The 25,850-nt window shown below is 38.7% G+C and overlaps 1 protein-coding gene across 2 annotated transcripts in view; it reads right to left on the bottom strand.

Annotated features, from left to right (window-relative positions):
• setd2 (SET domain containing 2, histone lysine methyltransferase) overlaps positions 1-25,094 on the bottom strand; it is a 41,755-nt gene extending 16,661 nt beyond the window's left edge. Inside the window, exons 1-5 of one of the 2 annotated variants that reach the window (XM_081388132.1) lie at positions 24,485-24,839; positions 22,664-22,763; positions 5,653-5,775; positions 4,167-4,188; positions 79-4,067 (exon numbers count right to left, since the gene is read on the bottom strand). In XM_081388132.1, coding sequence (XP_081244258.1) covers positions 79-4,067; positions 4,167-4,188; positions 5,653-5,681 — 4,040 coding nt within the window. In that variant the 5' untranslated portion in view covers positions 5,682-5,775; positions 22,664-22,763; positions 24,485-24,839. Of the gene's footprint in view, positions 1-78; positions 4,068-4,166; positions 4,189-5,652; positions 5,776-22,663; positions 22,764-24,484 lie in introns of both variants that reach the window. The other variant, XM_081388131.1, reaches the window with a different exon arrangement.
• Positions 25,095-25,850: the final 756 nt, after the last annotated feature.

The raw sequence follows: 25,850 nt of genomic DNA, 5'->3' as shown, positions 1-25,850 counted from the left end.
TACCAACACAAAGAATATGAATTAATTTGCCAGGGACAAAAATGTGTGTAAAAAAGAAAAAAAAAAATCGACACTTACCGTTCAGTCAGATACATATTTTCTTCGATGAGGTCAAAGTAGGGTGGCATTTTTTTCTGCTTTGCCTTTTCCCTCCACACAGATGGATCCCGGAAGTTGTTAAGACTAAGCAGTGGGCGCTGCACCTCTTGAATTTGATGGAAAGATTCCTTACTATCTTTCAAACTCCTTGAGTTCTCATCCAAACTATCCCTTTTACTGGTCAGACCGGGCTCAGCCTCATTATCTGATTCAGATTCAAAATCTTGACGTCTCTTCTTAGGTGGGCCCCTACCTCGATGAGGCTTTTGGTTGTCTTCTCGAGGGGCTTCTGAGATGTTCTGATTTTCTGTGGTGAAGCTGCAGTTGCTACTTATCTCATGGGCTTGAACAAATGGGGATGATCCTGAAAGATCAGCAGACAGGATAGATCCTTGTTTGATCCCTACTACCCTTCTCTCACTATCGTAATCATGGTCATTGGTCAGAGAGTCTGGATGGATCTGGTTAACTGAATTGTGATACTGAAAAGGCACATGTGTGTTGACTAGTCTGCTGGTTTCAGAGATGGCAGAGTGAGCCCATGGAACTTGTCTGTGAACATTATCAAACAGAGCAATTCCTGGCTGAGAAGGGCGTTCTGTGCCATGACTGCTGTCGGGTTGCTGAAATGTACTGCTGGGCTGTTCTGACTGATTGAAGTCCCAGGCCAAGCAATAACCCTTCCCACCGCTGAAGTCATTTGAGTCCCCATATTGCTGCTTTCCTCCCTTCCTTCCATTCCAGCTATCTGGTCTATCATGGTACTGATGGTGATCTGATTCGGGTCGCCTGCAATTCTTCTCAAAACTCTGAATAGAGGCTTGGTTTACCTGGGCATTTGGTCTTTCTTGGGCACCCCAGTTCTTGTCCACATGAGCACTGGTAGCCTCCGAATGGCTGGTGCTATCAATCATGTTGCTCTGCGATTGGTAGGAGACACCTTTAACATCTGGAATTGCAGCTTGTGCACCGGCCTTAAAAAGTGCAGCTGATGATTCTTCAAGCTTGGACTTATTGTTAAAGCCATAAGCAAATTCCCTATTAATGCTTCCATGTGTATCAGTCAGTTGCTTGCCAGAAAACACTGAGGACCCAGGAGACGGTTCAGTCAAATCATTTGTCTCAAGAGCAATGGTTGAATTTTTTGGCACAACCACCACAGAGTGCAACCGCTTTAAGGAGACCCGCTCATCATCTGAATCAGAGTCCGATTCTTCACTCTCACTGTCCTCACTGTGGCATTTACCATCATGGTTTAAGGAATCAGGGTCTTGAGTTTCAGGCCTTGGTTTATCTACATCGATTTTCTCTTTACCAGTAGAGCGGCAATTAAGGGGAAGATCACTAAAAACCGCAGCATTTGTTGACTGAGGAATTTCAACATTCTGATTTTCTAATTCACCATGGGTATATTGGTTTCCAAGGTCAGATGTGTGGGGAATTACTTTGTGATGAGATTCAACTGAGGTTTTGTCCTGTATTTGTCCTACAGATTTTTCAAATGGTAATTCAGAATCCTGTTTCTGTGTACAAGATTCATCAGGGGTAGTATCATTGTTGAGCTCTATTTGTTTTACTAAAATTACCTTTTTCACATCTGGATTCATTATTTTTATAGGACTTTGATATTCTGAAGTGACTTGACCAACAATGTCCCATCTGGATTTTTTAGCACTACCATCCTTTTTCAAAATCTCAGTAGGTTGTTCAGAATTCACGCTAAGTTGCTCAGAATCTTTTTCAAAAAGTTGAGCACTCGGTGTGACAGGTATATTGATTGTACTAATGCTTAGCGATGACCCATCCAATTTAGTGTTTAATTTCAAGCATCCTCCAGCTGGTAATTCTTTCACAGAAAGAGAAAGATGGTCTGCCAGTGATCCTACTGAATCCTGACTAGGAGAGTGGCCTACGCAAAATGACTCGGCCGGTCCTTCTGTCAGAGCTTCGCTTTGGATTGGAATCTCATCTTTTATTCCAGGTTTATCAGTCTCAGCGGAACTTCTAACTTCAAGGCTTCTACTTGTTGCAGAATTGGATTGCTTCAAACTTTCAGTTGTCTTGTGACTCTCAGGGACATTTGTGCACTTTTCCAAACTACTAAGATCTTGGTTTGGAGGCTGATGCTCTGTGTGTTGATTTGTTTCGAACAAATTAACTTTGAGTGTAGCTTCATGCATCTGTTGAGAAATGCATTTAGCTTTAGGCGGAGTACAGTTGTCATCAATTTTGTTGCATTCCTTCTGAAGAGTAACTGAACTGGGGACTAACTCTGACTGTTTTGTGTTATTATTGTCTGTTGATTGTCTCTCTGTTCCAGTAACATGATTTAAAGTCTTGTGATCCATTGAACCTGTTTTTTTGGATGATGAAGTCCGAGACCCAGATGATCTATCTGATCCTTGTGACTGATTTTTTTTTCTGTGCTCCTCATCAGAGTCAGAGCTGTTTTTATGGACCTTTTTCTCAGATGTTCGAGATGAGGTAGCTCGGTTGGAATTTGAGGTTTTAGCATTCATTTCAGATTTTGAGTGGGCACTGGATTTCCTGTGAACTGCTTCTGCTTCAGGAGAGCTCTTTCTATTGGATTCAGAATCACCAGCTTTTAAATTAGATCGTTCTGATTTTGAATGCGGTGTTCTTTTGTCTGACTCAGATGATCGAGAACAATCTGTGGGTTTTAAGTCCCTGTGGGATCTGGAGTGAGTGGATGATTTTGATTCTTTTTGTGAGCTAGAGTATGTAGAGGATCGGCTTGAGTCACTACCTCGAGTCCTTGTCCGCCGGTGGTCATCCTCCGAGTCAGAGCTGTCACGAGACCTGCCATCAGTTCGAGACCGCGAGCTTCTCCTTTCACGATGAGGAGAACTTCTATGAAACCTCCGCTCAGAATCATGGTAATGTGACCTTGACTGTCTCTCACTCCTTGACCTTTCAGATCTGGAATAAGAATTAGTTCGACAGCCTCGAGATCTGGACCGTGAACGACTTTTGGTCCTTCTTCTGTCTCTGTCAGAACGAGATGATCTTAAAGACGTGTGCCTGGAGTCACGCTCAGACTTTGCCCGACTCGACCCCTTTTCATCTTCTTTCCTATCAGGCCTCGGCTTTTCTAATTCCTCTGTTTTGAATTTAGAGGATCTTTTCACTTCATTTATCTGGGATTCAAATTTTATTTTATTTCTGTGGTCACTAGATTTCTGGCTAGATGATGTACGAATGGAATCCCCATCAGACTCCGAACCTGGAAGTGTGCTTTCTGATCGTGGCTGGGATTTTCTGTTTTCCTCATGCTCGGAAATATTGGAAGAGTCCATATCTCCCTTCCCAATATGGGAAGAAACAGGACCTTTAAGGCATGAGTCTAATTTCTCCTGAGGGTTTTCCTCTTTGATAACTATTTCAGAGGAACTATCAATGACAGAGTTCTTGTGAGACTGTTGCACTGAGGTGTCAGTTTCAACCTTGGCTGAAGATCTAATTTTGTCTGACTCAGGTGGGACTACTGGCTCTGAAATATCTGCTGAGGCAATGCTGACAATGGAATTATCCTCAACAACAGTAACGCTGAGAAACTGTTTCTTAAAATGCATCTTTCCAAGAACATGTTTTGATTTGAGTGGGATGGATACTGGAGCAGGTGCAGTCTGGTTCTCCCCCACTGCTGGAGTACTTGTGTCCACATTCTTGATTTCATCAGTCTGTCCTGCTAGATCTGTAGTAGGTACAGCTCCAGCTTGCAGTGGAGAAGAATGTTCACTTGCAGATTTCTCTGGGCTTGGTGGGGCTAAAAATACATTTTGACGTGGTTTCTTTGTCTGTGCAAAGCTAAAGGAGACCTTCTGTCGACCCTGTTCCTCAAGGTTTACCTTCGCCTTGTTTCCTTTAGGCAGGAGATGGTTAGTCAATACGACCCTGGGTGCAAGGCCTTTGAATATGACTTGCTTCGGGAGGCTTTCAACCTTGATCTAATGATGCATATAAAAAAATAGAATTTAGCATTTTATAACCATGTTGTGAGTATGTACATTTAACAAACAAAAAGATATCTAAACTTAAAGACCTACCGAACAATCGTTTACATCTTCCCTGTTGTCAAATGAACAGCATGAAAGAAAGAAAGCAGAACATTAGTCCAATTTAAAATCTCATTTTAAAGAAAATTAACAACCTGCAGCCAGTTGCATAAACATAGCCATTATGTTAAGACTGTGTCTTAACCAACAAGCAATTAGTCAAATGGCAATCAGTATTTTTATGTAACAGGCAGCTATGAACAGTATTAAAAAAAATGTATGACTAACTTGTTATAGCCTACTAGTCATAGCAGTTTATACAACCAGCCCCTGCTGTAAAATAACATTATTTTATCCAAAACGTCAATGCTTAAAAGTTATAAAAAGGTCTATGACACACAATTATATGGTTTATATTTTCTTCCTGTTTTTTAAGTCTCTTCATATCATACAAAACTGACACACTTGCAACAACAAATAAGCATACTGCTTGCTAGTTCTAATATGAAACCTAAATGAAGCTACCAAGCAACAACTAGGTTACATGTTTCTCTGAGACCCATTTTCTTCATCTGACCTTCATAATGGAGTCACCCCACAATGATAATAGTAGTTATGCGAGGGGCTTCTCATGCCATTCATTTGTCAAATCTGTCAGCAATATTTTAATCTACCATGACCCTATTTAATTTTTTTTTTTAAATAATGGCACCATCAAGAATCAGGTATAATAGAATGAATAGCATTTTGATGTGTGACACACTTTAGCCATTCTAATGCAACATTTCAAATGATACTGCTAAAAAATATATCCTTAATGACACTCACTAAAAGCATAAAATAAACTGAAACATCAGACATGTGAAATTCATTTCATACATAAGCTCAAATACTGAACACTGCACAAAAGCCAAGTGCTGCACTGTTTGTTAAAAATGCATACAGCCATGATCAAGCAAGTCCAGCACATAAACGTGGCAAGCAAATGAGTAGGCTAACAAAAGTACTGTCTAATCTGAATTTAGCCCACAATATTCAGGTTTGAATACAAATACTTATGGATTATACATTATACAGCCCATGGCCCCACACATTCCAGATGATGATGTCGTATATTGTGATAAAAATGCTTTGGCATTTCTCTAAAGTTTGTTTTAAAATAACTAAGGGGCAGACTGAGAGGTGAAATGCAAAAAGGTTTTAAAATCTTTTAAGCCTACATAATATATGCAAGCACTCGGTTATCTAAAATCCCTCAATAGTGCAAAACCAAATTTAGCCTGGAACTGGAGAAGCAGGATTAATATTGCAGGGATGCATGGCTTAACATTCTTGCATACTGTCCGTTGACATAAGGAGCTAAAGATATAGCCTATTGGCCCATGTCAAATTGAAATTGGACACGGAATTCTGCAATTCAAGTTATGTTTAGTGAAACACAATTGAAGATTATTGCAAAGCCTCTGTTCTATTAACAGCCAAAAGTGAAAGTTTTGTTTTTGCTTGCAGTTTAAACAAATGGTATAATGCACCCTACCTGAGATCGGGATTCAACAGAGCATCCATGTTGAGGCAGATCTGATGTTGAGCAGCTTGAAGGAAGCTGCAACACTGGGGCAATCCAACTCAGAGAAGTATGCTCTCTGACAAAATGTCACACCTATGGAGAAGAGACAGCATGCCTTAATTTAGTCAATGTAGATTCCCTGATGCAAATATATTTGTTCTCCACATTTGAACATACAGTATTTTATCTACAGATGAAGCTTCCAGGTATCTAATTGTAAAAAAAAAAAAAAAATGACGATCTCCTCCACAGATACATCACTAGATGTTTCTATAAGTGCTAAAATATATTTTAAAGATGCAATGAAATGGATAGAGCTATAGAATATAATTATTTTTACGATGCATTGCGATGCTGAAGTGAGTGATTCTGAATTGATACATGAAAACTAACTATTCAATTTTTTCAAATGTAATTAAATAGGCCTATCAAACATACTAATGTACTGGTGTATTTCAAATAAACTACTCTTCTAATGTATTAATAAAAATGGTTGCATCCTTCAGAAGCAAAGCACTTGCATCTGATGTTGGCAGATAATGTACCAAGCTTCTTGAAAGCAGATATTTGGGCACATTTCAGCTTATTAAGCACAATAAGGCACGAAAAAGATCTCAATGCGTTACCCGCGCTGATTGACACACCTGAAGCGTGTGCACAGAAAGAGCGTGTACAGAAAGAGTGTGTGCACATCCGTTTGTCCTTAGTGTCAGAAGTAGCGAGAGCATTTGGAGCACTGTCAGGAATTTAGTGTGTCATGTTGCGCCACGCCACATGTAGACAATATCGTTGATTATAATGGGTTCAATTTGATTTTGTGTTGTCCTGCCACTTGCTTCTGGTGTAGACACATTGTTTTGCTAGTTGTGACGTTTTAAGCAAATTCATCATCTGTTTTACCTTTACCTGACACTAGCAGTCCTTTCACAAACGTGTCCATTATATTTTTACACGGCAATACTCAATTCTGATTCTTCAATCGGGCCGTGTAGTGCTCTGTTATTCCACAACAACAGCCACTACAACTGATAAGTGGTTCCAAAACTGCCGTAAGTGATTGTAAAAAATCTGATGTGTAACATGTTAGATCCGTGCATTATGTCTTAATATAATAAACCTGCTGCTGCATGCTTCATTAACGTTGATCAAACAAAAAAAATAAAAAGAGGGATTCACCCACTGCTCTTGACAGAATAACTTTTGTAGTAAGAGTGCATTGTGATGCATTGAGAATCGTTTAATAATCTAATCACTTTTTGACGTCACTTTCCTGCCGGAACACGCCCCCTCAGCCGGACTGAGTGGCAAAAGAGCCTGTTGTGTGATTTAATAGGGGAAACTGCGAAAACGTGGGTAAAACAAACGATTATCAGTTTAAACTAAAAGTTGGATTTGATATAGTGTTCCTTACAACTTACCAAAGATCCAGTGATCCATGGATATTGACATGCAGCCAGGAATCATGTTTCCTGACATTTACATGTGCTTGATTTTGACGTCGGGGAAATACATAAAGCAAATTTGCTTTATATAAATACAATAGGTGGTTTGCAGTCACGTAATTGTGATGACGTGCGAAATTCAGATGGAGGGCAGGAAGTGAAGAGCGGAATGGACGAGATGGAGTAAAGTCCGAACTGTACTACTTTAGACGCTATTACTAGAGAAAGATATAACAAAAAATGTAAAGAAATGTTGGACGTGATCCTTACGTTATGAAGAGGAGCGATTTTTCAACTGAATTGAAAGATTTGCCTGTAACGTTACGCTTGTCTTCAGTTACAGGGGTAACTTACAAACTCAAAGAAAAGAAGAAACAATTACTTTAACTTTACAAAGTTCGGAAAATGGTACGTTACACAAACATCCACATACAGTCAGGTCCATAAATATTGGGACATCGACACAATTCTAATCTTTTTGGCGCTATACACCACCACAATGGATTTGAAATGAAACGAACAAGATGAGCTTTAACTGCAGACTTTCAGCTTTAATTTGAGGGTATTTACATCCAAATCAGGTGAACGGTGTAGGAATTACAACAGTTTGTATATGTGCCTCCCACTTTTTAAGGGACCAAAAGTAATGGGATAGATTAACAATCATAAATCAAACTTTCACTTTTTAATACTTGGTTGCAAATCCTTTGCAGTCAATTACAGCCTAAAGTCTGGAACGCATAGACATCACCAGACGCTGGGTTTCTTCCCTGGTGCTGCTCTGCCAGGCCTCTACTGCAACTGTCTTCAGTTCCTGCTTGTTCTTGGGGCATTTTCCCTTCAGTTTTGTCTTCAGCAAGTGAAATGCATGCTCAATCGGATTCAGGTCAGGTGATTGACTTGGCCATTGCATAACATTCCACTTCTTTCCCTTAAAAAACTCTTTGGTTGCTTTTGCAGTATGCTTCGGGTAGTGTTGTCACGATACTAGAATTTCTAACTTCGATACGATACCTTAAAAAATATCGATATTCGATACCATTTTCGATACCACGGAGAAAAACTGCCACAATATTAAGGGGGTATTTTTTTTATTTAAAGCTGAATATAACAAGTCTAGAACATGACAATGAGGTATATTTTACAAAAATGTCCTGAGTTCTATCTGTTAATATTTTTTCTTTGGACCAGAGCTATATGAGCTGTTGTATTTTTATTACCTACTGTTATCAAAGATTAAAATATACTGTAACAAATGCATTGCTTATCGGTCATAAATGCTGGTTAATACATTAACGTTATTATTTGATGAATAGATTTAAACACAAACGTGCGTGCATCACACGCGAAAATAATGCTCACTGGATCGACATTAAGTCAAGTCAAGTTACCTTTATTTATATAGTGCTTTTAACAATAAAGATTGTCAAAGCACTTAACAGTATCAAATTTGAGGATAGAGTGTCAGTAATGTATAATAAGATTAAACATTAAATTTTCAGTTAAAGGCATTTCATTATTGAATTCAGTGATGTCATTGTCTAGCTCAGTAATTGCTAATGAAGGCAAATTGCAGAATTATATAATATTTTTTTGAATAAATTTAAATAGGCACAAGTTAATTTACATTTGACCACAGTTAAAATATTTACTTCTAAGATTCCACAGTCAGATTAGGCCTATATTAACATTAAGAATTACAGTGGAAAAACGAAACAACACACTTATAACAATACTAGGCCATCTTGGTTAATGTTTCAGAAAAGTTAAAATGAGAAGTTACAGGGGAGTTACAGTTAGTTAAAGGGGAATTCAGAAAGAGGTGACCCATTGATGCTGAGTAGCATACAGTTACATGCTGCTAAATGGTCCCCCTGGAGCTTGTTCGATTAATTACCGGTAAGTCTGTTTTCAGAATTTAAAAAAATGAGTGATGTGAGGGATATTGATAGCCAAACAATATTTTGGGTGCCCGCAGCCCGCTCAGTGTGAAGCGCGTGTCCGCGCTATTCTCCGAAATGCCCGCTCGCGGTGTGTAGCGCGTGTCCGCGCTATTCTCCGACATGCCCGCTCACGGTGCGTTTTTAACGGGTGTCCGCGCTATTCTCCGACATGCCCGCTCGCGGTGTTCTTTATCAACCAAAGGTGGTTGCGAGGGCGCCGCACTCGCTATCTTTCCATTCACTTCACTTTTGCTATAGAGCTCGGGCGTAGACGTTATGGAATGATGCATTGTGGGTAACGGCGGCCATTTTAGAGGCAACGCAGAAGCGTTCGGAATAAAGTAATAGCGTAGCCGACCGGTCTCCACCGGCACCGAGAAAGAAAGAGAAAAAGTTATGGGCCGTGACAAAAAAAGTTGGCTATAATGTATACTGACAAACTTAATAATGAAGCCAAACAACGCTACTTAAAAAAAAATTAGATTATAGGCGAATCGATCCCTATGAATAAAAGTCTGGAGTAGGCTAATACCAAGCCTCAGTTTCCCTGATATTTTCCTACCTGGTCTGTGGAGTGAGCGCTTACACCTCCGATCCAGAGCCGGATTTACAATTTCCTGTGCCCTCGGCAACAACATTCACACACACATTTTAATTGTTTAATAAACAAATGGGTTTTTTTTTTGTCACAGTCGGCTGCAAAGATGAGGTTGACGATGCTGATTGGCGATCTTCGCTGTACGCGCCAGAGAGAAATGCAAATTGCATACTGATTAACTTACATAAGCAGAGAGCTGTCTGTTTTCTTTCGTTTTGAATTGTTTGTTTAAAAGTAGACACTTTTAGAAAAGTAGAAACTTGTCACTGGAGGCTCACTTGCAGTTCACAAATGGATGAGTGCAAGATCTGCATATCTACAAGGTAAACGCGGAGAAAACAATCGTTCGCACCGTGAACTAAGCATCAGTGGTGACACACACACACACACACACACACACACTTGTCAGATTCTGTGAGCTATGAAGCTTGTCTATGCGGGTTTGTTACACTTCAGGAGTAATTTATCATACGTGCAATAATCCACTGTTTTCGTCCGGTTGACGACCAGCGGCGACCCAAGCCATTCAACGAAAATAGGGAAAACTATTATGATTTATGAGGCGTTTCCCCTGTCGATCATGAGACCGATTACAGCAGTTTACAATACAGCAATACTGAACCATTTGCCAAAAAATAACCTAAATTAATGACCAAATGATCAACGTTACCTACTGCCTAATATACGCTACTATACAGTACATCTACTTCCGTACCGTGATTCCCACAATGCATTGCGGCGTGACGCAACGATCCCGAGCTCTATTTAAACAGAGCGAATGAGACGAGTGCGGTCACGTGTGATGTTTGTCAATGCGCCTTTGGAGAGAAGTTAAAGTGACAGCTCGGCTAGTATGGGAGTATCGATACTTCGGGACATTAGTGTTGGTATCGTTCAGACATTTCAGTATCGATATTTATCGAAATATCGATATTTTTGACAACACTAGCTTCGGGTCATTGTCCATCTGCAATGTGAAGCGCCATCCAATGAGTTCTGAAGCATTTGGCTGAATATGAGCAGATAATATTGCCCGAAACACTTCAGAATTCATCCTGCTGCTTTTGTCAGCAGTCACATCATCAATAAATACAAGAGAACCAGTTCCATTGGCAGCCATACATGCCCACGCCATGACACTACCACCACCATGCTTCACTGATGAGGTGGTATGCTTTGGATCATGAGCAGTTCCTTTCCTTCTCCATACTCTTCTCTTCCCATCACTCTGGTACAAGTTGATCTTTGTCTCATCTGTCCATAGGATGTTGTTCCAGAACTGTGAAGGCTTTTTTAGATGTTGTTTGGCAAACTCTAATCTGGCCTTCCAGTTTTTTAGGCTCACCAATGGTTTACATCTTGTGGTGAACCCTCTGTATTCACTCTGGTGAAGTCTTCTCTTGATTGTTGACTTTGACACACATACAGCTACCTCCTGGAGAGTGTTCTTGATCTGGCCAAATGTTGTGAAGAAAAGCATGTTGTGACCGAATGCTTCAGAACTCATTGGACGGCACTTCACATTGCAGATGGACAATGACCCGAAGCATACTGCGAAAGCAACCAAAGAGTTTTTTAAGGGAAAGAAGTGGAATGTTATGCAATGGCCAAGTCAATCACCTGACCTGAATCCGATTGAGCATGCATTTCACTTGCTGAAGACAAAACTGAAGGGAAAATGCCCCAAGAACAAGCAGGAACTGAAGACAGTTGCAGTAGAGGCCTGGCAGGGCAGCACCAGGGAAGAAACCCAGCGTCTGGTGATGTCTATGCATTCCAGACTTTAGGCTGTAATTGACTGCAAAGGATTTGTAACCAAGTATTAAAAAGTGAAAGTTTGATTTATGATTGTTAATCTGTCCCATTACTTTTGGTCCCTTAAAAAGTGGGAGGCACATATACAAACTGTTGTAATTCCTACACCGTTCACCTGATTTGGATGTAAATACCCTCAAATTAAAGCTGAAAGTCTGCAGTTAAAGCACATCTTGTTCGTTTCATTTCAAATCCATTGTGGTGGTGTATAGAGCCAAAAAGATTAGAATTGTGTCGATGTCCCAATATTTATGGACCTGACTGTAAGTTGTATTAACTCACCTTTGACGAAATGATCACTGCACACACGGGCATTTTCCGATTCGGCTCCTCCCGACCGCAGACGTAGGTTTGCAAGCCATTTTTTCCGGCATTTTTCGGTCAATTTCTTGCATTTGTCCCCCTTATGAACAACCACTTTTGGTATACGATAAAAACTCCACGTGGTTTGATCGATTTGAGCAACCATAAACGACGCAAAACATCGGCATTTTGAGTTTGTTATAGCCTAGTGCTTCCTAAATGTAACAAATCACTTCCTGCCCTCCATCAGCATTTCGCGCCTTGGCAACGCAGTGACGTGACGTCATATGCAAACAAGCTATATAGGTAGGTCTAAATTCGGGTGATCAGTTATATCAATATTATGTGTATCATCCAGCCCTAAAAACTTGTATAGTTTTTTTATCAGTGTTTATCTAAAAACATCCAATTATGCAGAATGTACGATGGTAAATGGGCGATTCCACAGTTTAGGGCTAACTGCAAGGACAACAGCCTGCAAAAATCAATCTTCATGGAGAAAGCCATTGTCCTCAGGTTAACATCCTGAGAAAACCTTGGGTACAGCTGTGTGAAAGGCAGGATAAATCTGGCAATGGTAAACTAGTAAACTTTGATCAAAGTTGAGTTGATGTCAAATTTAACGTATGTAACATGGACGGAAAAACAATGTAAGTTCAAGCAGAAAGTGTACTTAATCTAATTCAGTTTAATAAAATCTGGTTGAATCCCAGTTCATGTTTTACTTTGTTCCTAATTTGGTATAGTTATGAGTCATGCGTTGTGTATGGTTCACAAAACTGGTAATAGGACTTCCATGCAGGCAGGGTAGCCATCTAATATTATCTGTTCTATAAACTTAAAGGTGCATTTTTGAGTCTGGTATGTTCATAAACTGAAAGCCAGCAAAATTACTAACAAATACCACAGGTATATTTTTCTAATTTATTTGCCAAATGTAGAAGACAAAGGAACTCCTACAAGTGTGCTAAGTTATAACGTGTGTAACGTGGACGGAAAAAATTAAACAATCCTGCAAGATTGCCTTTGTAACACAAAATAATACCATTTCATGAAAACTGGCATAGAATAGAACAAGAATAGAACAAGTTCATAACACATTAAAATAACCTGTCATCATACTATCAAATTTAAAGATCATACAGATTGTGTTAACGCACTATTAACGTGTTAACTTCGTCAGCCTAAGCTATATTCTTACGAACATTGGACAGAAAAAAAAAATCATCAAAAAAAAAAAAAAAAAAAAGAAAAATGTCATTGATGATGTTGACTTTCATGAACAGCTTATTGGGTCAAAAATACGCAGAAAACAACGTTGGAAGTTGGACAGACTGAAAATTTCCGTCTAAGTTACGAACAAGATGTGCAGAATCTGTCAAAATGTATAAAACCACCATTCATGCATGCTCTTTCACAATGAACGACGCTTTCGGTCCGAAACCACTCGCAATCATCCGACTTACACACTCTTTTATCCTTTCTCACCACAATGATCCTATTTAATGTTTACTTAACCAAAGTTTACCACGTTCGTATCATTTTAACGTTCGTAACCTTTTGGACAGAATCCACAAACTTACCCACATTCGTCGAAATCCGTGAAATCCTGTTAACCCTTTCTCACACGCAGAGCAACCGTGACCTATACAATCTTATTTCTTTGATGAGAACCGTTGAGACATTAGTAGGCCTGTCGCGATAGTCGATAAGTCGATTAATCGCACGATAAAAAAAAACGAGCTCGATAATTTTTCCGGCCGCGATAATTCCATTTGCATGCTTGTTTGTTTTCCTCGTCTCTCTCTCTCTACCAAAGAGACTGGATGACCACTCTCGCTCGGTTCTTTAGCGTATAGGAGGAGTGAACCCTCTTGTTGTCAGTTGCATGGTCTTTGTGTGAGAAGGCGGCGCCGCGGCGCTCAGTCACATGGTCTTTGTATGGGAAAGCGCCGGCGGGAGTGTTTGCGGCTACTGCCGGGAGAGAGAGAAGACGCTAGTTGTGAGTTGCGACAGCGAGCCCGATCACATGAAAATGCGTATCTATACCACGAATGTTATTTCTCGTGCCATTTATACGCCAAAAATAGTTTTTGCGTGCATATGATACGCTCTTTATGGCGTGTAATACGCACGCACTCCTCACCCCTAATCCTAACCAAGTATTTTCAGTGCGTAGCATGCCTTCCCGACAGTACACAATCACTTGACAAAGTAACAGGAGGACAAAGTAACAGGAGTAACAGTGCAAAATTGTGCGATATGGCTTGTTGAGGCTTTTTTTTATTTGTTTACAAAGGTCCTAACTGTCAGTTTTGCCTGTTATGGAATGTATCACTATTTAATAATGTCTAAAGCCTAATGTTTAATATTTTTTGAAGTGCAATTTTGTTTCATTTTATTTATTAACAGACATTTATTTTGTTAACAGACACTAAGAGTCCATTGCTTTCATTGTTTTTGGTTGTTTTGTTCATTTTTTGGGATATTTAAAATGTTTTCCGTTTTCAATGTTTAATATTCTTTAGAAATAAAAGTTTATAGATCGTTGAAAAGGTGTACCTGCATTATTATGCCATTATAATTATATGAAATGAAAATGGTCTCAGAACGACAATATTATCGTTTATCGCGATAATTTCTTGGACAATTTATCGTCCAGCAAAATTTGTTATCGTGACAGGCCTAGACATTAGGAGATGGAAATTCAGCGTCAGAATAAAATGTTCGAGCGTTATGATTTTTGGACAGAAAATCTCGGCCCCTGTTTTATCCCGATTTATTAACAATTTATCATGTAGCAACGCATATGAGAATTTAACCCACACAAGATGGTTTTATCGTTATGCTACTGATAGAATTACATGGAAAAATTATATCTCCGCTTCCTTTAGAATCATATTTTAACGTGCGTAACTGCTTGGACAGAAAGTGTAACGAACGTTAGTAAATGTTTCCATTGCATCGTGGTGGATTAAGGGAATTCTACTTTCAGTGTTAGTAGTAGTATTTTGTAGAAGACACACCAAAATAAATGTTTTGCGCCAAAATTCAGGATTTTATTAAAGGAAATGAAAGAAATGACTTAGGAAAAATCCAGATGCACTGAATGTCCCACCGTGACATCCGCAATTTATGGGGACGGAAATAAAATAAAGTCTCATTACATGATAATGCCAAGGCCTAGTGGGATAAAAGTAACTTTATTATTTCTTACATCTATCTTTAACAAAATAGTGAACTAAAAATAAAAAAATGACAACAACTGGGTATTGTTCAATCTATATTGTTCATTACACCCCTTGTGGACAGATACTGTGGAATCGCCCAAATATTTAATTGATGAGTTGTCAATATAATATATAACAATACAATATAGGGTATGATTTTACCCCTAAATTCAGCATATTAACACAAAATGGTAACTTGCTGCCTGGAGTCCAGTTGTTTCTATGAATTGCAGCATTCCATTTGCTTCTCTGCAGCTTTTAGGGGTATTTGCTGCCTTTTAACGCTAAGAGGCACTACAATCACCGACTTTGAAAAGTGTCAGTTTATTCTTTCTCTCTATTGCGTAATCTGACGCGGCTCGTTGAGAACTGGCCAGCTGATAAATTCAAAAGAAACTTTGTAGTTAAACGAATTCATAATAACTGAAATTACAGTACAAATTTAGAACTGAAACATGTAGCTTTCTATTATTGTATCAAATTTAAAGGGGTGGTATAATGCCCTTTTCACAAGATGTAAAATAAATCTCTGATGTCCCCAGAGTGTGTATGTGAAGTTTTAGCTCAAAATACCACACAGATATTTTATATAGCATGTTAAAGTCGTCACTTTTTGAGGGTGAGCAAAAACGCCTCGTTTTGTGTCTGTACCTTTAAATGCAAATGAGCTGCTGCTCCCAGCACAGAGGGTGGAGCTTCAAGAGCTCGTCATTAGCAGCTTCGATTACCTCACACAGACATGCACTGAAAATTTCAAAAACTTTTAGTCTTTTATGTTCAAACCGGAGTCAGAAGTGAAAACATGTCAACATTTCTGAATGGTTAGCCTAGTTGATGAATATGTGTAGTTATATTCTAGCCACTGATTAGCATATTCTGTCTTGATAATCTATAAATCGTGTTCCGGGGGCGGGGTTTATGTAAATGTTAGGGTTAGTGATGTCACTAACCCGGGAAGAATGTCGTGTAGTCCCTACCAGCCTTTTGTTTTAGTCCTTAAAAAGCGATTTCTGTAAAAGCAAATATCTCCCTTTGCTTTTAACTTTGAGCGTTGTAACTTTGCAGATGTTGTATATGCTCAAACAGCAACATTACACACTAAATAAAGTTAGAAAAGTGAAATCATAATCAACCACCCCTTTAAAGGCAGGGTAGGCAGGATTTTTCTAAAAAACTTTTTTTTGTCTTTATATACCAAAAACTGTCTTTATATACCAATACATAATTAAAATGTAAGTACTCTGAAAAAGAGAGTATAAAAATCGAGTGTCTGTAGTCCTCTCAGGGCTGCAATAAACAGCTACTTATTTCCATTCGGAACGAATGAAATGATTGGCTGGGCGATTGTCACTCTCCCTCGCTACCATGGCAACCACCCCTGCAGCTACAGGAGCTGCCCATATGCGCCCGTTTGACTCGAGGCGGGGAAGAGGCACGGAAGCTAGGAAGAATCACAATTATGGCAGAGAAAGAGCAGTATCAATGCAACCTGTTTTTAGCTTTGCCTTATGTTACTAGCTCGTTACTAGCTCGTAAACTTTACCAGTATCGATATGCTAGCTTGATAGTGAGTACTAACAGCCATGTTAGTTGTTTATATTCATAATGATAAAGTTAGGTATTTTATTACATGTGATTCTGACATGATGTCACTACATGCGCAGTGCAAACGCGTCCTCCTCCAGCTGAGCGGTCGGCATCGCGCATTCATGTGTTTTGGGGGCGTGGCTTTGGAAGGAGTCCAGAAGGGAGGGGGTGGGAGTGAATGGAATAAGTACCTGTGTTTATTGCAGCCCTGAGAGGACTACAGACACTCGATTTTTATACTCTCTTTTTCAGCGTACTTACATTTTAATTATGTATTGGTAGGGATGGGACGGTATGAAAATTTAATATCACGATTATAGTGACCAAAATTATCGCGATTATTAATATTATCACGGTTTTGTTAAAACGAGATGAAAGTGTTCAAAAAGAGTTGATGATCACACTGAAGACATTTCAACAAGTTTTATATTTGAAAATCAACAAACAACAAATAAAACAAGCAGCTCTATGCACTTTTTAAAGCAAGATTCTATTATGTGGCATTTCCTTCCTTATAACGATGGTCGTCAATAGCAACGCATAATAACACTGCGCACATCCATTGTAACGGCCACCTAGTGTTAAGTAGTGTTCATGACATGAATGTTGATGTGCCTTTAAGATAACTTATTCTATGGCGTACGTTATTGTATGCATGCTGTTTCTATGTGAGCGCGCACGCACAGTGAGAGTGAGATTGATCACGCAAAGAGGAAGATGACTGCTCTACTGCTGACCGTTGTTTTATTATAATGTGTTTACTTCCACTTTGATTTGTAGCGTGTTTTAGAGTGTTTTCTTTTCCCTTTTAACATTCGCTATTCGACATGTATGTGAAGAGTGTGCTTAACTGAGAGAAAACATCTATAAAAGTCTCGTGGAACTACCAGTTCATTTGCACTGTCTTGTATTCTTCATCTGGGCAGACTTCAAACTCTCTGACAGACGTTAACGTACACCATGTATCACAATGGACGCGCTCTCTTGTTTCATTTAAATACAACTTGCCGTCTTGCGTCTCCGTTTTTAATTGTATTGAAAATTAAGTTGATTTATTGTTTACAGAGTTTGATAATATTGTTGTGATCATCTTGTCTGAACGATTGTTTGTACGCTGTACATAATGGATTTATAAACAGGTAAGATTTAAAACAATCTCAATTCAATGTCCCCGTAATTATGTGGTAAAAAAAAAAAAAAAAAAAATCGGTGTAATAAGTGTATAATGAATATAAATTATTATCCTTTAAATGTCACTCTTAAAGGGATAGTTCACTTTGAAATTAAATTTTGGTATGTTTTAGCTTACCTCAAGGGCATCCAAGATGTAGGTTTTTTTTTCCGCAGTAGTTTCAATTTTGATATTTTTAGGTCAAACCGTTCTTGTCTTTCAGTCATATAATGCAGGTCTATGGTCACTGTCTCAAAGAGCATGCACAGAGTCCAAATTAAAACAATTCCCCATCGTCCAAATTAAACAATTCCCCATCATAAGTACACATTGATGGCCTAAGACACAAAACGAGCGGTCTGTGTGAGAAAACGAACAGTATTTATATCGTTTTTACCTCTTATTCACAGCCACGTCCAAGTGATCTGAGGGCGCGCGCACATCCTGGTGTGTGACGTGCGCAGACTGGTGCAAAGATATATACACTAGATGTCGCCTTGGCTACGGCAGTTCATTGGAACGAATGTCTTTAATGCGACATCTAGTGTATATATATATCTATGCACCAGTCTGCGTACACGTCACACAGCAGGAAGCGCCCGCGCCCTCAGATCACTTGGACGTGGCTGTGTTACAAGAGGTATAAACGATATAAATACTGTTCGTTTTCTCACACAAACCGCTCGTTTCGTGTCTTAGGCCATCAATGTGTACTTACGATGGGGAATTGTTTAATTTGGACGATGGGGAATTGTTTTAATTTGGACTCTGTGCATGCTCTTTGAGACAGTGACCACAGACCTGCATTATATGACTGACAGACAAGAACGGTTTGACCTAAAAATATCAAAATTGAAACTACTGCGGAAAAAAAGACACCTACATCTTGGATGCCCTTGAGGTAAGCTAAAACATACCAAAATTTTATTTCAAAGTGAACTATCCCTTTAAGTCTTGTTTGAACTTGTTCGTTCGTCTTTGGCTAAGCCACTTGCCGCAAACTTTTCTTTGCGGAAGCTTCACGTTTATTTCAAGTGATTGATATAAAATAGTTCAACTTAAAACAACATTTTATGCCCTATTATTTCCCAGACGTAGTTTTGGTATTGAGGTCAAAGTTACCTTGCCTTGCGTTCGCTAAACAACAGTCAGTGTCGGTGATGGTCACACAAGACGACTCGGCAGATCTGAAGTTTCCCCCTATTGCAGCGACTTTTTCTTGTGCATGTTCTGCTGACAGGGTGACCATCCTCGATTAAGTTTCCCTCAGGCCTTTTGTTAAAGCCAAAATATGACCACACCTCAGAATTGGTTCTTTTAAAGGGCACCTATTATGCAAAATTCACTTTTACATGGTGTTTGAACATAAATGTGTGTTGGCAGTGTGTGAGCAAAACCACCCTAGAATGATAAAAATCCACCCAGTAGTTTTTTTACTATCTCAATAAATCATAAGCACTGTCTCAGAACGAGCTGTTCTAGATTTCCCTCATTGTGACGTAGAAATGAGCTAAGCCCCACCGACGCGGTTTGATTGACATCTGGTTTTGGCATAGACCCCGCCCTCGGTGATCTGTTCTGCACACCATCGCCATTGTTTCAACGACAGCCGGTAATGTCTCCTAAGAAGTGTAGGTGTTCTGTTGTGGGATGTAAGAATGGACATACTAGTCTTCACTGACATCAGAGCCACTGAAAACGCAGCGGATGGATTTTATTTATGAAGAAAAGGCACCACTTAAACTTCCTAAATACAAGAATCATTTTCTGACTGACTGTTTAGTGAACGAGGGTCAAAGTTAATCCTCAAGTGTGGATCGTTGCCTACTGTTCGCGATCCTACGTCACCTCCAAGAGAAGTAAGTGTATTTTATCATTTTTGAGCAAATAGTCATTTCAATCGATGTCATGTCAGCCAGTTCAATAACAAATGCGTCTAAAGCTATTTATTGTCGTAGTCATAGGATGTCTCAACAAACAACGTCAGACAGTTTTATGTCACGTACATTATTTTTTGCAGCAATAAAAAATGTAAAATGAATACCTCTATCTCCATAGACAGTATAAACGTCTATCTCCCTGCAGCATTTGTTTTCTGGTTCTGCAACGTTAGCCATCTTCTCATATTTGCCACATAAGCGTGTGTATAAGTTAGTTTAAAAAAATTGCGCGAAAGTTATCACAATTTGTTTGTGTGTGTGTGTGTGTTGCACATCCATAATTGCAAAGGGGACGCGATTAAAACTCTATAAGTACATAAATGTATCAAATAACCTTTCCGAGACGTTTAGTCCATTCTCATTCGTGTTTATTCTGTGCCGGACTCTCTTCATCATCTGGGTCCAGCAGGGCGGGGATATGCAGCTCATTTACATTTAAGGTGGTATAGACCAAAAACAGCTCTTTTTAAAACAGGCCCCAAAAATGACATTTTCAAATGGTTATAATAAATTAACTCTGGGGAATTTTGTGCTGAAACTTCACAAATACATTCTGGGGACACCCAAGACCAATATTACATCTTGTAAAAAGGGGCATAATAGGTGCCCTTTAAAAGGCTGAAAAATCTCCCGAGCACGGTCACTGCCTTCCGCAATTCCTTATTGAATAAAAAAAATAACATTGCGCGCTGCGCCTGCGTCAGACTGTTGCTGGCTGAACAGGATCTAAAATCGCGATAATCAAACACGGTTTTAATGATAATTAAATTTTAAACGATATAATTAACCGTCAGTACATTTTATCGTGGTTTATAGTGAAACCGGTAATCGTCCCATCCCTATATATTGGTATATAAAGACAGTTTAAACAAATTTGGGAAAACGTTTTTTAGAAAAATCCTGCCTACCCTGCCTTTAAGCAAAGTACACACGTTAACATTGTGTGCCCAGTTTTTCTATAGCTAGAAAGGCAATGCATGTAAAGGTTGTGTGTCTTACACTTCATGTTAATTTAATTTGTTAGTAGCCCTAGATTTATGAACTGAAACACAACAGTGAAATGAATTAAACTAAATGATCGTAATATTTAAACATTGTCAGGACTTGCTAACTGATGTTAGTCGGCAGCATTTGTGTTTAGCATTAATTAAGAATTAAAAATGCTTACAGTAGGTTGTTATGATTGCATATTTTTCTTTAATAAATAAATGAAAACATTTAACAAACATTGCAATAGAAAAATGTCACATCAATGAGGCTTTGCGTAAGCATAAGAGGTTAAGCTCATGCTCGTAAGACAGCGTTCAGACGATAGGTCTGTGGTCAACGCTTCAAATGGTCTTAGTTCAAATCTCAGCTCTTCCAGCTTCATACTTTTTTTCTGTATGTTTCGCCCTGGCAAATCGCACCTTGCTTACAACCATTTTTTTTTTAACTCTTTCTGTATCCACCTTATTCTGCTCTAAACAATGGGCGCTGCCATAACGACGACTCCGGTTCCCTACTTCCGGTTCGTAGCGCTTGACCTGTACTAGTAGCGAGAGAAGTTCAGTTTTAACGCTAACCACTCTAAACGTTTACTTTATTGAATGTATCTGATACATGGGCATTATCTCCTTCTTATCTTATGCTCAAAACACCCAGTTTCTAAAAAGTTTGAAATCTTCTTTGAATTGTTAAAACAAATAACAACAGCACATGAGGAGCTTGAACTCATTCTCTCGCTGCTAGTACAGGTCAAGCGCTATGAACGGAAGTAGGCAACCGGAGTCGTCGTCATGGCAGCGCGCATTGTTTAGACTGAGCAGAATAAGGTGGATAGGGAACATTTTCTTTCTATTTTTAACAGAACTGCTTTTGAAATTATGATTGGAATTACTATACAAATGTAAATTCAGTCATTCTGTTGGATACTTGTTCCTTAGTGTAAAATGGAAATGCATGGTCATTTTATTTTAGAAATATAAGCAAAAAAAAAAAAAACTATGGTGTAACAGAGTTATAAAACTAGACATATCTCTCTCCATTAATAAAAAAAAATTACAGTAGCCCATGTTTGATCAGGATTTGAACCCGTGTCATCTAAATCATTGAAACCTAAGTTCTACCATTCGACCACAAATTTACTAGAAAGCCCTGAAGATCGGTTGTTTCTCTCACACGAGAGAGGAGCGCTCTCTAGAATAGAACAGTAATAATAATCAGCGTCATTGCACCTAATTTATTTTCACTGACTGCAAGATATGCCGATAATGGTCTTTTGGTGTATTTTTTATTTTTTTTTTGTTATCGCGCTGCTCCGCCGAGGAATAGGCTTCTGTTGCCCACCGACGTCTACAATATGAAATATAGGCTATATTGTTGTCGTCTCTATTTTTAACTTTTGATTCTATTTTTCTGTTCTAAAAGTTTGTTCTATTCTGTTTAAATTTACTTTTACATATTTAATTTTTGCTTTCGGTAAATTTAACGAATTCTGTTGAAAAAAAAAAATTTGTTCTAAAAGTTTGTTATATTGTTTTTTGTTTTTTTTACATTTGTTTTTCCTGCTACCATTGGTCTGTGGCAATTACGTATTAGGTAGGTGTGCTCGGACGCTCCGCCTTCTTTCACATGAAAATCTTTTCTGGCTCATGTGGCCTGTTCAGTCGGTCGCGGTCTGACGTCCTTGAATGAAAACATGAACACCCTGGAGAGCTGCTTTACAGTAAAAAATGAAGTTGTACTTCTGATGAAACGAGACACATACACTGTTTTTCATGTTTAATACGGTAAAGCTGCTTGATTTTAATCTATTGTATAAAGTGATATGTAAATAAACGTGACTTTAAAATATCCACGATGCTATGATCATATGCTTTTCTTATGCTTTAATAAAATGCTTGCTTGTTTTGTTAATTTTGTTGTGTATTAATTTTGTGATTGAGAGGAAAGTGTGCAGCACATATTTACATATTCATCTAAACAGCGTTCTCCTCTCATCAGAGTGGGCGGCGTCAGATGTTCGATAATAGTATATCGCTGCACACGTATTTCGGACTTCGTTTTACCCCTAAATGAAAAACGAAAAAGAACTTTGTTGTGAGTATATCGGGGCCTTTACGTTGTTCCAAACCTGTATGAGATTCTTTCTTCTGTTGAACTAAAAAGATTTTTTTTTGAAGAATTTTGGTAACAAGACAGTTGACGGTTAGCACAGTAGGAAAAAAATACTATGCAAGTCAATGGCTACCATCTACTGGTTACCAACATTCTTCAAAATATCTTTTGTGTTCAGCAGAAGAAAGACACTCATACAGGTTTGGAACAACATAAGGGTGAGTAAATGATGAGACTTTTTTGGGTGAACTATCCCTTTAAGACAGTAAATTAATTAAGCTTATTGACATTTCAAAAGTGAAACACTTCATTTAGCTGTCAAAACTATCTTTACAATATTCTGCTGCAAATTAATCTGTCACTTGTCTTGAATATTAATATGGCTGCTAATAGTAAAACAATATTTGGCCTAGTGTTTGTTCCATGTTTCTGGCTGGTAAATTACTTCTGTGTAATTCATGGATTTACATGACTTTTCATATTCAGCCTACATGTCATGTTTTGCATATGAATGGGGCTATGCAGTTAATTGTAATTTTCATTCATTTCAAGTTTGATTTTTAATATTTTTAAGAATAATAATAGTTAAAGCCTTAGATTTGCTATGCTTGTCGAAACGCGAAAATGTAGAATTGAAATGGTCATCTGGCTGCTTGTAGCAGCAGACAGAAGTGGAGGGAAGAGCACTTATCTGGCTCAGCAGGACAAACTGCCTTTTGTCTCATATGTGAAAGGTAAACTAACGTTACGTGCCCTGGACGCAAAATATGGGTTCTGACATAAATGAGTAAGACTGGATTATGTTGTTTGTTATGTCCAATAATTATAGCTTGATCGTTGATCATATAATAAAGGATTATAAATCGACATGTTGTGGTAAAGTGGCAAAATAAATGCTTAGCTGCTAAATACTGCAGAGGAGCGCGTGTGGGTGACATTTGTTTGCACAACATAGCAATGTTTTGTCTACAGACGTCTCAGTTCAATTATTGCTGTGGACGACCATAACGAAACTAAGGTTATTTAATAACACGGCCTTCGGTTAGTTACCAGTAACTCCAACAATGACTGTCTGGTTCATAATGTCAACGAGCTGGCCCTAAACAGCGCGCGGGGAGCTACAAAATTTACCTCGTGGATATGAGGCCTACACGGAGGCCTCGCTGCATCTATTTTCACTTGTGTATCCAGGACATACGATATACATTGACATTACAATATTGTCTAATAATATTTTAGACATTCTGTGAATTTCCAGCAACGAAGAACATCACATTTTATATAATCTTACTTACATTTTTTTTGATCGGTCCCTGCATGTAGTAACGTTAGTTTCCTCGGCTCGCTGGCTAACTGCACAGTGAACTGTCGCTATGGTCACCCATTTGAAACGTCTATGAATGTTTATTTTTCATAACCGAATCTATTTGTTGAGCTTAACGGGTTATCTACACTGCCCTTTTCTCTACAAACCAAAATGTACAGTTTGACCTATGGTTTATGCTCTGAACCCATGAAAACGGGTCACCGTGAGCGTTGGGTTAGCGAGTTAGCAGTAAAAGGACTAACTAGATAGCTCAATGGCTAACTGGTTAAAATCTGTAGTGCATGTAGGTTTTCATTGGGTATGTTTTATGTGCCAAAACAAACGCACAGCAGCTGTAAAGTACTTACTTCGTATACTTCTCCAGTTCGGTCAAGCACTCCATCTTGTAGGACAATGATGGCAGTTTCTTTCACTTGTTTTCTCCCTAAACATCCAGCAGAACACAGACGTCAAATCCACACGGGTCAACAATTCGCCTGGTGTTAGCATGCAGCTAGATCCAAATGCTTGCGTTTAATGCTCGGTCCACGGTGATCAAATAAATACACATTAGACGACTCCTCTGTACTGGTTTATCAGCACGAAGCGGGTTGTGGAAGGCACCATCCTTTTTGTTTCATGGTGTAGTAGGGCAGCCTCAGATGATCTGGCGGAGTCGATATGCGATGCACCGGTCGCGGGACTCGCGGCTCCTCCTCTCTCGTTGCGAGCCACAGCTCATGCAGTGAAGAAGAAGGTCGACTGATGTCTCTGCTGTCCAGGGGGACTGATGACGATCCTAGTCGACGATCTTGGGGCCTTTGTTAAGCTACGAAATCTTCCACTACTAGATAACGTGGAATCAAATAGTTTAATGCAAAGAGAACGCGCGACAGGCTCAGCTAAAGACTATAGTGCAATGCTTTTGGTCAGAGAGACAGACAACATGGAACCCGGATAGGCATTCAATGGTGTGGGATCCCCAAGAAGTCAGTTCAGCATCTTTAGTATTATCAAGGGTTAAATTGGAAATGTGAAATTCGGAGGAAAATTGGCAAGTTGTATATGGCAAGCAGTTTATTCTTTAACACAAACTAGAATAGATTTTAATGTTACTAGTTCCAGTGGTAAGTAATCCAATTGTGACTATATATTTTTCAATTTAATTTCACTAGAAACTGAATAGGCCCATTTGTCACTATTGGGAAAGTGACTTGTAGCAAAGTAATAAATAGTAGGCCTAGTAAGGTTATCTAATCAATATACTTGCATTTATTACTTTGCTACTACTCACTTTACAAATAACAGGAAATAAACAAATTACTAATTTTGCCATATTTTAACTGTGGTCCAGATATCAATTATTCACTTAAGACTGGTATGCTTCAGTTGTTACTGATGCTTGTTTCACTTTATCGTGCCTTACCAAACCATTCATTACTGTTAGCGCTTGTTTCTTTGTTACTATTTCCATTTCTAATATATAATAATCCTAGTGACTAGTTGAATACCAGTCACTATTAGATCACTAACTACTAGTAATTAAAATAAGTATTAGTAACATAAAATACTAAATACAATAATATATAAAAAAATGCTTGCATAAAAAATATCTGAAATATAAATTGTTAGTTTTAAGAAATCAATGTTAAACAGCTTGTGGTTTATATGGATGCAGATAAAAGCTTTGGAAATGCTGACTTTTCTCCAAACGATTATTTTCCAGGAATTTCT

This window comes from Scardinius erythrophthalmus, assembly GCF_964197995.2.
Source record: "Scardinius erythrophthalmus genome assembly, chromosome: 16".
NCBI lineage: Eukaryota > Metazoa > Chordata > Actinopteri > Cypriniformes > Leuciscidae > Scardinius > Scardinius erythrophthalmus.
Note: the sequence above shows the minus strand (reverse complement) of the source record. Positions and strands in the feature narration are given on the sequence as shown.